The 13,710-nt window shown below is 38.8% G+C and overlaps 1 protein-coding gene across 4 annotated transcripts in view; it reads right to left on the bottom strand.

The window, feature by feature from the left end:
• Positions 1–4,194: 4,194 nt before the first annotated feature.
• The window catches only part of clip2 (CAP-GLY domain containing linker protein 2), a 33,213-nt gene continuing 23,697 nt past the window's right edge, over positions 4,195–13,710 (bottom strand). For 3 of the 4 annotated variants that reach the window (XM_008428493.3, XM_008428492.3, XM_008428495.3), the window contains 9 exons: positions 11,556–11,924; positions 10,861–11,424; positions 10,715–10,772; positions 10,024–10,107; positions 8,538–8,694; positions 7,396–7,555; positions 6,270–6,458; positions 5,228–5,287; positions 4,195–4,970 (listed from right to left, as the gene is read on the bottom strand). In XM_008428493.3, coding sequence (XP_008426715.1) covers positions 4,959–4,970; positions 5,228–5,287; positions 6,270–6,458; positions 7,396–7,555; positions 8,538–8,694; positions 10,024–10,107; positions 10,715–10,772; positions 10,861–11,424; positions 11,556–11,924 — 1,653 coding nt within the window. In that variant the 3' untranslated portion in view covers positions 4,195–4,958. Of the gene's footprint in view, positions 4,971–5,227; positions 5,288–6,269; positions 6,459–7,395; positions 7,556–8,537; positions 8,695–8,943; positions 9,000–10,023; positions 10,108–10,714; positions 10,773–10,860; positions 11,425–11,555; positions 11,925–13,710 lie in introns of those variants that run through there. The other variant, XM_081615512.1, reaches the window with a different exon arrangement.

The following is a 13,710-nucleotide window of genomic DNA, read 5'->3' on the forward strand; positions in this document are numbered from 1 at the left end:
TGGCCTGCTGCTTGTTTTTTTTGGTCAAAGCATAAGCTGTTTAAATGTTGCTAATTTGCCCTCAAATTTTAAAAACTAGGACACATAGATAAGAGCTGACATTTTGCCAAGGCCAACAAATAAAAGTGATACCAGGAGGCTTGAAATGCCTCCAGGAAATGAAATTAAAAATAAACATCCTCTTATTGGGTGCTTTAACTTTACCACCAGGAAAACACATTTGAGGATATTAATAATAAACTCAGACTTGGATTAAAGATCTGCAGCACAAGTTCAGTTTCATAGGCGGTGGATAAATGACTGTGATTTCTGTGAATATTGTTTCAGTTGCTCAAAATCAGCAAAAACTAGATTGAGCTGTGTAAGAAATAACCCAGAGCTCCAAAAACAAAACACACAAAACTGACAGACTCTCAGCCACATTGTTAATATTTAATGACTGAATCTCCAAAACCGTTGCAGCAATAATCCAAAGGGTCCAAACGGAGGAGGTCAAATACAAATACATCCAGTGGGAACTTTATGTTGCCTTGCATGATGCGTTCATGTCTCCAGCAAACCCACAAAACAAACTCCTGCTTCAGATGAGACGTAGATAAATCAAATTCTGGAAGACTTTACAGCATAAGCATCAAACAAGAGCCTCGTGTTGTTAATCAGAGGCTGGGTGAGTTTCAGCATCCCTCATCTGTTTGCTTGTTAGGGTTTCAGCTTGTGTGACAGCCCTTCAGGAGCCAGTAAAGCACTGCAGGTATACTTCTAACAATACAGCAAAAGAATGGGTTCATGTTGGCTGCCATTTTAACAAAACATCATGAATTACCAAATAGATGAGATCTGTGTTGATAGAGTCCACAGTAAATTTCATAACTGTCTGCACTAATTAGTGTTTTTAGAAGGACGGCCCTCTTATGTAGGCTATCCAGCATAATAATCACCCACCTTCTGTCCAAGCTAGGGATGCAAGTTATCGATTAATTAGTTAATCTCAAGTTAATTGTTCTTATCGATCACTTTCTCAAAAACCCGACTTTTGTCTTGTAACAAAAAAGAGCCACATAATCTTTGATTCTCACACCAGACACCATCTGGGCCGTTTCCTTTTTCCAGTACAGGAATACCCCGCCATCTTTAAATTTGGTTCCAGACCCACCAGTGGCGCCCTCTTCTGGATGGCGGCCACACTGCAACAGTGAAATAAGGTCTAAGTGGATAATTATTAGTTAATTGGGTGGAACTAATCCTAATCTAATAAACCATTAATCACCAATTAATGGTTTATTAGATTTATGATAATTAATCATAAGTCAATTAATTGTTTGCATCCCAAGTCCAAGCAATTTTGATTTTAAGGACAAACTCAAAAGCATCCTTTAGCAACCACCTGAAAATAGTACAAAGAAAGATATAGTGTAGTTATTCAACACTGTTTTTTTTAAATCATATCAATGCTGCAGAGGTACACAGCTGTGAAAAAGTATTCCCAAAGTTAGACATTTTTTCAGTTTTTGCTTTTTTTGTCACACTAAAATATTTTTGAGTTTAAAGTGGGCCACCAGGTATGGACATTATGGCTGCAATTTGCAAATACTGAAAATCTACAGCACTACAGCAGCATTTAACATCAAACGTTTTTCTCATCTCAGTTCATGGCGGTACAGACAATCAGCGCCAAGGAACATTAATGGTGCTCCTAGATTGGCTGCTCTCCAAACGCCAGCTGAAAGCAAGTCTAGTAGCATTGTGCTGAGGTATTTCAGCTTCTAGAATTTCAACTTCTATTAAATATTTTAGACAAGCTCTACAAAAAACTTAAGAGAACAGGCAAATATTTCACAAATAATTTTCAGTTGCGTTCCATAGTAAAGCTGTGAATATTAAACTGCGAATAGGGAGTGGACAGTCTTTGAAAATCAGTTTTCAAATGATGACATGGGAAAATACCTGTCCAAACCAACCTGGCCTCCATGAAAACGTAACTGGTGCCTAATAACTGATTGTACCACTCTTGGTTGATAAACTGCCACACTGTCGGCCCTTTATTGTTTAAAGTTAGCCACAACGGACAGTTTTAGAGCATCGACTTGTATAAGGTCTTGGCACATCATCTAAATTGGAGTTAAAAGTCTAGACTTTTACTATTCCACTCAAAAAGTTTTATTTAGACATTCAGAGGTGGACTTGCTGGTGTACTTTGGATCCTTTATATTTGTAACCAATGACTGGATATTTTTCTTTGGGATTTTCTTTTAGTGAGCAAAACTTATGCAGTTAATCAATTACAGTTGGTTGTCTAGTTTGATGGTTCAAGACCGTCAAACTACTTCCACCCCCAAGTTAGCATAATCTTCTTTTTCTGAAATACTGCGTTAGTAAGATGTAAAACAGCACACACTTTCAAAAATTCCACCCATGTCAGATTTGTGGGCAAAAGGCAGGGTACACCTGAGGTTATCTCCGTCTGACATTAAAATTAGTTTGATTGTCTGAAACATTTAAATATGACAAAAGAAGCAAAGCCAGAATACTTTTTCACAATCCTAACTGCATTCCAGTCAAGTTGTAATTTCTCTAACTATGTACAGCCACTGACATAAAGAGCTAGGTAACCACAGAGAGTGGTGGGAAATTAACCAGTGGCAAGTTCATGTGACCATAAAGCAATGATTACAATATCTGATCACATGGATAACCGAGTTGGCAGCACAAGCTCACGGATGCGAGTGGGGCAAATTTAAGAAATAATTTGATACAAATCAGAGTCCAGCTCATGTAGATGGACCCTTAAGATCCAGAAAATCCTCACTGGATCTGAAGCTGAGAAGAAAGATGGAAGAACCTGGCTCCTTGTGGCTTCCCAGACCATAATACCAAGAATAATGTCGATGTCTCTCTTTACAATATTAGTAAGTAGGTAGTACTGAATGCCATTCAATGAAATACACAACCAACACTTATCTCTGAAGACACGATGGCAGTAGTGGTGACCAGTCCAGTGAGTCAGGGTTAGGGTAAGTGAGCTGCTCTGCTTTTTTGGAAACCTGTTGATGGGCGAGTGGATCCTATGGAGTGCTGTTTGAAGAGTCACAGTCAAAAATAAACAGCAATAATTTAGGTCATTTAGCCTGGCATAGAGGGGCGAAAAAAATCAGGGTCCAAATTACACCAAGTTATTTATTCATGTAGAAATACTAACTTCAAAATGTAGCAAGCAAGCTAAATATTTAGTTAAGTTTCCAAACTAAACTAAATATCTAGTTAGTGAGCTAAATATTCAGGCAGTATTTAAATATTTATGCAATATAAGTAAATATTTATATTTACTTAAGTTACAAATTTGGCTTCACTCTAAATATCTAGTTAGTGAGCTAAATATTTAGTTTTATGCCAATTTTTTATTTAGCAAGCTAAATAATATATTTAGCAAGCTAAATAATTAGTGAGTTAAATATTTAATGAGCTAAATATCTCAATATTTACATAGTGATCTAAAATATTTAGCTTGAACCTAAATATTTACTTAGTGAGCCAAATATTTAGTTAGCAAGCTAAAGATGTTTCAAGCTAAATATTTAGTTAGTGAGCTAAACATTCATTTATCAAGCTAAATATTTTGTTGTTGAGCTAAATATTTAGCTTAAAATTACATATTTGCTGATAGCTGGAAGTGGACTATCAAATTAAAAGCCAGGTGCTTTCATCATAATCTGGTGCAGAATTACGACGGGTGTCAATGACGTAAAAGTTGGATGAAATGCAACATGACCGTTCAGATTCCAGACACTTTGAAAACAATGAGACACGTCTCCGATTGAGTACATGTGGAAGTGGGTGAAAAGATTGGAAGTGGGCTGTTCAGACTGCAGTGAAAAAGTCGGATACGGCTTGTTTATATCTGAATGTAGTCATGGTGTCTTAGTCTCACTATGTGCCTGATTTTACACAAGTCCTTCAGTTCAGATGAAAACTCCTCTGGTGCTGGTTCTACTGGTTCTCCCACCTCTGGTCTACATGTGCATTAAGTCAGGTTCACATCAGATCACTCCACTGTGGTGTTTCACTACGGTTGCCAGTGGGTTTATATCAGAAAACTGCTAGCATACTGATGCTTTCCACTGCTGTCTTGTTGCTTCATAATAATGCACTAAAAGGATCGAAAAGGCATAGAACGTTTATATTAAGACACATAGTTGCTCCTGGTAACTCTGTTTATTTAGGTTAGAGTGACTTGTTGGTTGGTTTCTGCACTTTTGTTGCGACTGATCTTAAGGATACGCTGCAAATTCTGCTCTGTTCTATTTGGGCCACACTCGGTTCATTCATGGGGATGTTATAAAAGGGAAATCTAAAATTCATACAATGCATACAACCTGACTACAACCATGAAGGGATTAAAAAGAGATAACATTTCTGTTGCTTGTGTGCGTTACAGAGGGAGTTTTGACCTTTACAGTCGGTGACATCAGATCGAGTCAGAATCTAACAGAAACGTCTGAATTCGGGTGTTTCTTCGAGCGGTACAGAGGATTATTAGAAAGCAAAATGTCAAAAATAACAGCAATAAATAAAACAAAGAAAGCGACCAAGAGTCAGTCCAATAGCTCTTCACGAACTCTTCCTTCAAAATAGGAGTTCCCGCTGACTTGTCGAACGAAGCTTCCTAACTACTGTAAAGCATCCAAAGCTGCCATTCTCTTGAGTTCTCAGCAGTTATTTCACTGATAATATCTCTTCGTGTCCCATACTTTATAGTACTTTAAGTGATCTTCGTGATTGGCTATTAGGTGCATTCTTCAACAACATATAAATTCACTGTTTTGGTATTCATCGACTGTAAACGGAAATGTTTTTCAGGCATTTGACGCAGCATCGGGAGACGCTCTGCTCCCGTCTGAAGGTCCCAACGTCAGTCTGGGTTCAGGTTGGAGCCGCCCGCCCCATCGTTGCTGCTGCCCCCATCAGTGTTGTTCCTAGAAAAGAAGGTCAAAAGCATTTGGCTTTAGCAAGAGAGCAAAAACACGTCTACTTTCTGATAAAGGTGTAGGATGGCATTGAGTAACAGACAAAATATTTATGGGTTTGTCAATGACTCCCTTCATGTATGTTTACTGCCCTCTCCTGTTTGTTTTTGATTTTTATTTAATTTATCTGTTATCCAGGGTGGGAAAAATGTAGTTTTATTTATCCATTTTTAATTAAGAACAGTTCAGTAGAAAACAACAACAACCTCTTGAGTGCTGTCTGATTCCTGGTGATGAATTCCATTCGCCGAATTTGCACCGAGAACCTGAAAACAAAACAAACAAAAAAAACAAACAGAGATGATGCATGTAGACAAATGTCTGACCAGAACATTCAAATATCCAGTGCCCTGTGAACGTGCATGACTTCAGATATATTTGAGTAAATTTTAATTAATCTGCCTGGAAAAGACATTAGAGAGGACCCCTACCAATTCACGGCTCAGTAATGAAGGATTTGTCTGTGGAATTTAACTCGGACTTATTTACAGATATTTGAATGAAAATGTACCTTGGGAAGCAATGCTACACGACATGATATTGTCTGGCATTTACAAAGCAAATCAAACTAGGAGTGCCACTCATTTTCATTGGTAGTGATTGGCTACAACCCCCAAGGAGACAAAATAAGGACGTGTGGATGTTAGCTTCTATGGTAGATCTAGAACAGCTCCAACTGTACATATTAAGGTATATTTGGTGTTTGAAGTATAAAAATAGCCCATCATACTGCTACTGCTGGCCACGCCCCCTCCAACATTTACAGTCATACATAAAAATGGCTGCAAACAACTGTGCAGTTATATTACTATACGTCTTTGAAAAGCACTAGTGGAGCTTCCTGCACAAGCAACAATAATGCAGCAAGTGGTTTCTGGATGGCACGTCAACAACAAAACGTCTTTTTCTCCCTGCTGGAGAAAAAGATTCACATGACGCTGCCCCCACCATGTTCTATTATGAACATGTTGTGTTTAGACTGATGTGCCGGTTCATTTTACAGTTTTTTCTGAAAAGAGTGTCTTCTTCCACAAGATGTTAATGCACATGTTCTGGTCTACTTTTCTATTTATTTAAATAGGAAAAAAACTAAAAAAAAAACAGTCAGAATGTGGATGATTTTTGCAGATCTTTTAACTAGCTTTGCTTCCCATTCAAATTCCCCCAACTGACAACAAGGAAATCCACTCCAGCTTTTAATACTGATGAAGCTTCTTATATGCGTACTCCATTCTAAACCATTCTCACCTGGGTCTTATCTGGATGTCTTCGCATGGCCTGCACAAGCTTGTCGACTTGCTGGTTGTGCTCCAAGGCGTTCCTCAGGGCGTCCTCGGTGTTGAGCAGCCGCTGGCGCAGGCGGCTAACCTCCGAGTCCAGAGCTGACGGGTCGAGCATGGAGTACCGCCGGTGGTCAGGGGAGGACCGCTCCCTTCCCTGAAACACAAACGCACACGAGACGAATTATTAACATAAGCCAACAGCAGTAAAGCTCCTGGATACAGAGTGTGAGAGATTACTGGGACCCAAAATCCAAGGATAACTGATCGTTTCTGTTTTATAAGTTACAAATTTTGATATTTTATAACATCTTTTTAAATTCCAACTATAATGTGGCAGGAGACATAATTATTACTGTGGTAAAAATGTCCATTTGTTGCTTTTTTAGAAGATTTAGGAATCCAGTGAAAAATGGAAAAGCATGCAACATAAAAACTGAGTTAGTGGTTGCTATGGTTTTCCCACCGTTTTCGTGGAGCAGGAAACAGGGTAAACTCACAGTACCAATATTTCCTCAAACAAAACAACCATAAACTAACCACACGTATATGTCTTATGAGTGTTTGAGTCTTTAACAACCAAAATAAACACTAAAATAAACACTTTGACATTGAGCTCAACTCTAAACTTCCATCTCCGTAGGTTAGGTATTCCCAATGAATAATAATTCACAGAAATATAGCTGTTAATAAATAACACTCTTATTTTAAGTGTGCTAGAAATTAGACTATGAAAGAACTTGGTAAGATTTTGTGTTTGCTCTAAAGTACAACAAAGAACATTTATTAAACATCTTATGGGTTTTTAATATTTCTTAACAGCTATCTTCTATTTATTTAATATTGAATGCAGCATACATTTTTTTCTTATTTTAAATTAAGAAAAAAATGAAGTTTTGAAAAATGAGGATGGACACATTTTGTTCAATGGTATGTTTATGTATTTGATCGATTTATTCAAGACAAAAACAGTTTCCAACAGACTGACAAGATCAGTAGATATAAAAATAAAAAAATATTACTGGTGCTTTTGGAGTCATTCCGATTCAATTCAATTAGTGTGATATTAAATCAGAGCCATTGTTTGTCCTCACCAGCAGAAGCAGTTTTTCTCTCAGGGTTTTTATGTCGTCCTGAAGTTTCTGCTCCTTGACCTTCCACTCAGCCTTGTGCACCTCTCGGCTCAGGTCTTTCTCCACGTCCCGAGAGTGGCGGTGGGACTCCAGGAGCAACACCCGCAGTTCATTCAGACTCCTGGAGCAAAGAGAAAAACATTACAACTCACAAAACAGCAACTGTATTACAAAAATGTCATTATTAATTAGATTTAAAACAATTTTTAATGCCAAGGATGATAAAAGTCCTTATATTCAGGCAACACATCCACATATTTCTGCAATTTAAAACCACTTTAAGCCTAATGCAAACTGTGCTCATTTTCAGGATACAATTATTAGTATTAATGTAAGAATGTAATGATCTTCTACATGTGCTCTGTCTCCATTTTATTCTTGAGGCAAAAAAAAAATAAAAATCAAGATTTAGAATTTTTTTTAAATTTCAAATAAAATAAATCCAAACTACTGATGAACTGAGCAGCTGTATTCAATACATTAAAATGTGCATTTTGATGAGGCTCGTTTGTCTGATTAAAAGTATGAGTTGAAAATAACAATCATTCAGCAGGGAAGTCCACACTTCTGTATTAAAAATGTTTTTTTTTACAGGTCTGATGTAATATTCTGATCTTAATTGTCCTGTTTTTATTAGGTATAAGAAGAAAATCACCATAATTAACAGAAATTAAGATTTGAAAAGTTAACACATATGGAATTAATTGATTACTGAAATAATATTGTTATTCAAAATAATATATAATTATAGTAGAAGTTTCTATACTGCAGCTAAAAAACATACCAAACTATGGTTAAAAAAAACAAAACCAGCAGCTTCTTTCAGCTGCTTTAAAGATTATTACTGGCCATCACTCTTTTAAAACCATTCTGCTGTGTTTTACTGTCCACAGAGTTAATTTCCTTTATGAGAAAATGTTGCCTTAAATCAGAAGACCTGTCACTGGGTCACAATAAACACAATAAAATCAAGAAATTATCTGTGAGTCGTCTTTATCAACCTGATGGTGAAACCTTTTTCCTCCTCATACCGTTCTGCTGATTTTTCTCATCAGTTATCCAGTGAGTCCTGGAGGAGATTGGAAATTCAATTCAGCAGCTACCTTTCTTTCTTCAGCAGCTCCTGGCTGATGCTGACCAGCTGCCCTGATGCATCATGGGACTTCTTGGTCATGGCCTCTAGCTCTGCCTCCACACGCATCTTCTCCTTGGCTACAGCTTCGAATTTCTTTTCCCCAGAGCGAACTTTACTTTCCAGAGCTAATGCAGAAGGAAAATAAAGTTATACTTAAAGAGAACTTAATGGAATGAGGTATATCTGTTAGCCAGCCAATAAAATAGAACAAGCCAAGTCTTTTTTCCTTAGGATAATGATCCCTCTACCTTTATCTCTTGATGACAACGTTTTCCAAAGAGGAAAAATATGTTGGCTTATGTTTAAATCCATCTGCTAAGTATGTGTCAGAACCTCAATCAAAAAGCTATTTTCCACCGTTATTGACTTCTAACCTGAAGTCAGAAGTAATGAGATTTCCTCCTGTTTGTCCGACCGTGAACTTGAGAATCTAAAATAAATATTAAAACAATAAAAATGAATTTTATGCTTTAAGAGACAGCCCTTTAAATCTTGTTTTTTTTTTCCATAAATGATTTATGATCCATTCTTCAGAGGGCGTCAGTCTGATTATCTGAGCTGGGTCGAGCTCATTTCGAGTCTGTTTGATGTCACAGAGCTGATCAAAACATTATTCTGAAAAGATCAAAAGAAAGAAACCGCAAAGAAGCAAAGAACCGCAGGGTGAACTCTGCCGGTGTTAAAAACAAATACATGCACGTATGAGAAATTAGAATAACGCGAAACAGTCAAATATTTTTGTCAACCATTTTCAGGAGATGAAGCTCATCATACAGATTCATCATTACACATAGAGTCAAATATTCCAAGTCTTTATTTCTTGCAATTTTGATGATTATGACTAACAGATTATGCAAACCCAAAATTTCTCACAAAATTAGAATATTGTGAAGAAATAAAATATTTAAATATTTAGCTACCTCAAAACAATAGCAGAGTTTTCTTCAATCGTGGAGAAAACCGCTGACTGGACAGTTATTAACATCCTCCACACACTGCTAACGAAGCTGGGTCAGATTCTGCATTCAAGCATGTTTATAGAAAGCTGAGAGGAAATACTGAATATGAACAAACTTTTCAGAAGCTTGACATTTCTGCTCAAAATATCATTTTTCATTTGATGTAATATTTGAATTTGAATTTCAGGTTTTCATATCTAATTGTTGCATATGAAGGCCTGAAATATTTCACTCTCTGTGTAGTAAGTAGATCTACATAATGCACGAGTTTCACTTTCTGGAATGGAGGACAAAAAAATATTGAACTTTTTCACGATATTCTAGTTTTTTATTTGTAAATGCATTTGAGTAAAATTAAATATCATTTCAAATTCTAAACAAGAAAAGAAATCACAATTTTTGCAAAATATGTTAAAGTTCTTATTTTAACTGAAATGTGGCATCTGTGTATGATGCGTATAAGAATGAAGACCATCAGAGCTCAACAACATTTACCTCCAATCTGTGTTTTCAGAGCTTCGACCTGGGAGGAGAGTGTGAAAACTTCTTTTTCCCTTTTCATCAACTTCTCCATTGTTTCTGAAGAGAAACAAACCATTAATGGCATAAATCCTGTTAGTAGTTAATATGCCTTAAGCAATCATCTTTGGCCTCAAAATTTGTTGAACGTGCAGCAGACAAATACAAACTGCAGCATTTTTTTTCTGGGCCAACTCAAAATTAGCACATATTTTAAAAATATTTTTATTTTCTGTTTCTTAAATGTTCCAAATATTTCGACAGAAACATCTTCTGTCATTACATCCATGCCTCATTCTTGCCACAGCAACTGCAGAAGTTGTTGTGTCAGTTTGCTCCTGCTTTTTAAACGTGCTAAACATAGATGCCAACGCAGCTCCTGCAATCTGGTTCAGGCTTAATAAATCGCATTGCAGTTATTACATCTCTATATACTCCTCCCAGCCTTTTGCACTTACTGATAATCAGCATATGTTCTGCATATTCAAGAAGGCAGACATGCAAAATTAATTGCGATTGCAACGCAAATCAGTTTTGTCTGTGTCATCAAGACTGCATCTGTTTTCATACATGCAATACTTTAAAAGATCATTCCCAATCTAACACGTGCTATCAAGCAAATTCCTATGTTGTAGAAGATAACCTACAACTAAATGGATATAAATACCTTCGATATTCTGTTTCAGCTTCTTCTTCTCATCTGATATTTCATTATCTTCTATCATCTGAAACAGAACAAAGAGCTGTAAAAACATTCCACATGAGGGTAAAGCAGAGTAATGGTGAGCTCAGATCTTCTCCTCAGCTGCTTACGTTTGCGTCATGAGGTTTAAAGTGGTCTGCCTGCACTGCCTGCAGCTGGTTTGCCGTCACCCTCAGCTTCTCCTCCAGCTTCTGGATCTCCTCCTGGCTCTCAGCCTGGGCCTTCTGCAGGGCCTGGTAGTCCGTCATCTTCTTCTCTGACAGCTCCAGTCTGTCTCGAAGCTCTGTCGTTGTTTTGTCCCGCTCCACCCGGAGCACCTCCATCTCTGCCAGCCTGGCCTCCGCCCTCTGCAGCTTCTGGGAGGCCTCACTCAGCGCCGCCTTGCTGCTCCGAGCCTCCATGTCAGACCTGCCTTCATTCAGCTGGTCTCTGGCCTCCTGAAGGCGATTGCAGAGATCCTCGCGCTCCTTGATCAGAATGGCGGCTTCGATCTTGTGTTTGGCCTTCAAGTTCTCCACCTCCAGCTGGTGCTCCATCTTTAGGCTCTCCAGAGTGGTCCTCAGCTCCTGGGCGTCCTGCTCTTGGCCTTGTGGAGCAGACTGACCTCTGTTCAGCGATGCCTTCAGCTCCTCCAAGGATCGCTGATGGTCAGTCACCAACATGTCGAACTTAGCCTGTGCAAAACACAAAACAAGTCACATTTAAGCTGAAATCAAGAAAGTGCTGTTAAAGTAATAAGTAATGAAGTGTCGCCGCTGTTCTACCTTCAGCTCTACAATCTGAAGACCAAGCAGTAAGAGAGTACCTTCCAGGAGTCCATCATTTCCACGTTCTCCTTGGTGGCTTGTTGGACTTTCTGCTTCATCTCGCCGATCTCAGCGCTCTGTTTCTCCACAACTGTCCTCAGCGACTCCACCTCCTGCTGGCTTGCCGCCAACGCCGTCTCGTATTTTTCTTTGAGCTCGCTGCTCTCCTTGTGGTGCTCGCGGCCCACCGTCAGCAGCTGTTCACGCAGCAGGACGGTCTCCGGCGGGGCGTCGGCCCCCTGGGCCTCCTGCTGGGAGCTCGCGTCGACCCGTCTGAGCTGACCCTGGAGGTCTTTGATCTCAGCCCTTCGGAGGGCGAGCTCCTCCTCCAGCTGCATGATGCGACTCTGCTCTTCTACGGTGGTTTGCTGATGAGACACAAAACAACTTCCGTCACTGATTCTGAGACGTTTCCTTTCAGAGGTTGAAGATGAAGAACTTCAAACTGCGATCCGCAGAACAAAGAAAATCTAAGCCAGGAAACGAGCAGAGATCAGGCTTCAGGACAACGGAAATCAAAAGAGAAACTGCTGAAGACTTGAGGCGCAAGGTGCATTGCAGTGGATATAAATGACAAATAAAATATGTGGACAGCGACAGATTGGTCAACGTTTGGCTTCCTCTCATATTCAAACACATCCATTGATTAAAAAAACCGTTTAGCTTTTTGTCTTTACAACATAATCGATTCAGGCATGTTGGAGTTGGAGAAGAGATGCAACTAAAAGTTATAGGATGGTAGGTCTTAATGCTGGGGCCCCCCTGATCTGAAGTTTTTCCTCAAACTAAATACACAGAAGAGTAATCCCTCTTTTAAGCCACCTCTGTATGTCCGGCTTCCCGATTTATCTTCCACATAGCAACAAGAGCCACCATCACAGCCCTGTTGGTGGATCAAGTGAATGGAGATGGCTCTTCAGTCTCCTAGGGTCAGGGAGCAGTTGGTTCTTCAGACTCAGCGGGTTCAATCAACAATCTTTCAGGCTCTGAAGGTTCAGCCAACTGTCTTCAGTCTCTGGATATCTGAGTGACACCAGAGCGTCTTCAGTTTCCAATAGTCTGGCTCATGCAAACACTTGTGAAGTCTCTGAGGGTCAGAGTACTGACACCAATTCAATCTCCAAGGTTCCTGAAGTCACCTTTTGAGTCTCTAAAGCTCCAGACACCATGTTCTCAGTCCAAGTAAGACCAATCCCTCTTCAGTATTTGATGGTCCAGCTGATGCCAAGTCTTTCATAGTCTCTGAAGGTCCAACGGTTCCTTAGTCTCAGAGGATCTGGTTGTTGTCGTCCTCCACAATGGTCTGGCTAATGTTGATGCCACTTTGGCCACTTAGTTGACACTAACTCCCTAGAGCTCCGTATTACACTTAGAAACTTTGATATGAAAAAGAGTGAGCTGTCATGAAGCATTTCTGACGTGGCTCTACCACATATTTTATAAGACTTGAGAGATTTTACTCCAAAAATACCCATCTACCAAGTGAAACAGAAACATACGCAAAACAGTTAAGTTGATTGTTACGACACTGTTTGTTTACAGGCATGAAATTGAAGTAGGTTGGATAAAACATAAACGTACAAACCTATGAGCTGACCAAGCAAGTACAATTAAATAACAGGTCAATATTTAACCAGCATTTAGCCCTGTTGATTTGTTTATTCGTCTCTTGAAGAAGATTGTTGCTGGCTTTGCTGCCCTGCTGTGTAACATTGTTCTGTTGTTTGCAAGGTTAATTAAGACTGCATTTACAGGCTGGGATCCAAAACGATGAATAAGGAGGCACTTGAAAGCAGACCAGGTGATTATCTTCTGTAGGTTTATAATCCTAAGCAACAATTTATGCAGCTAGATTTCCTCTCTATTAATATAAAAGCAATAATTAAATGAGATTTAAGTCTTTTTCATTATTAGAGCCAAATCTTGCTGATGCGTCCAATAGTTTCTATCCTGATAGCCATTAGTGAACTTTGTCTTTATTTCAGGAGACTAGCATCAAAGTAAGGGTACCAGCAGGATAATAAAAGCTGAAATATATTAAAGTTAAAAGTCAATGCATCATTTCCAAAATGTATAAATGAGCCAAATGATCAATGTGTCACTGTCCAAAGAAGCAGAAGATGAGAGAAGGCCATTTTCTGTTTGATCATCTAA

Source organism: Poecilia reticulata, chromosome 14 (assembly GCF_904066995.2).
Source record: "Poecilia reticulata chromosome 14, P_reticulata-male-v2, whole genome shotgun sequence".
NCBI lineage: Eukaryota > Metazoa > Chordata > Actinopteri > Cyprinodontiformes > Poeciliidae > Poecilia > Poecilia reticulata.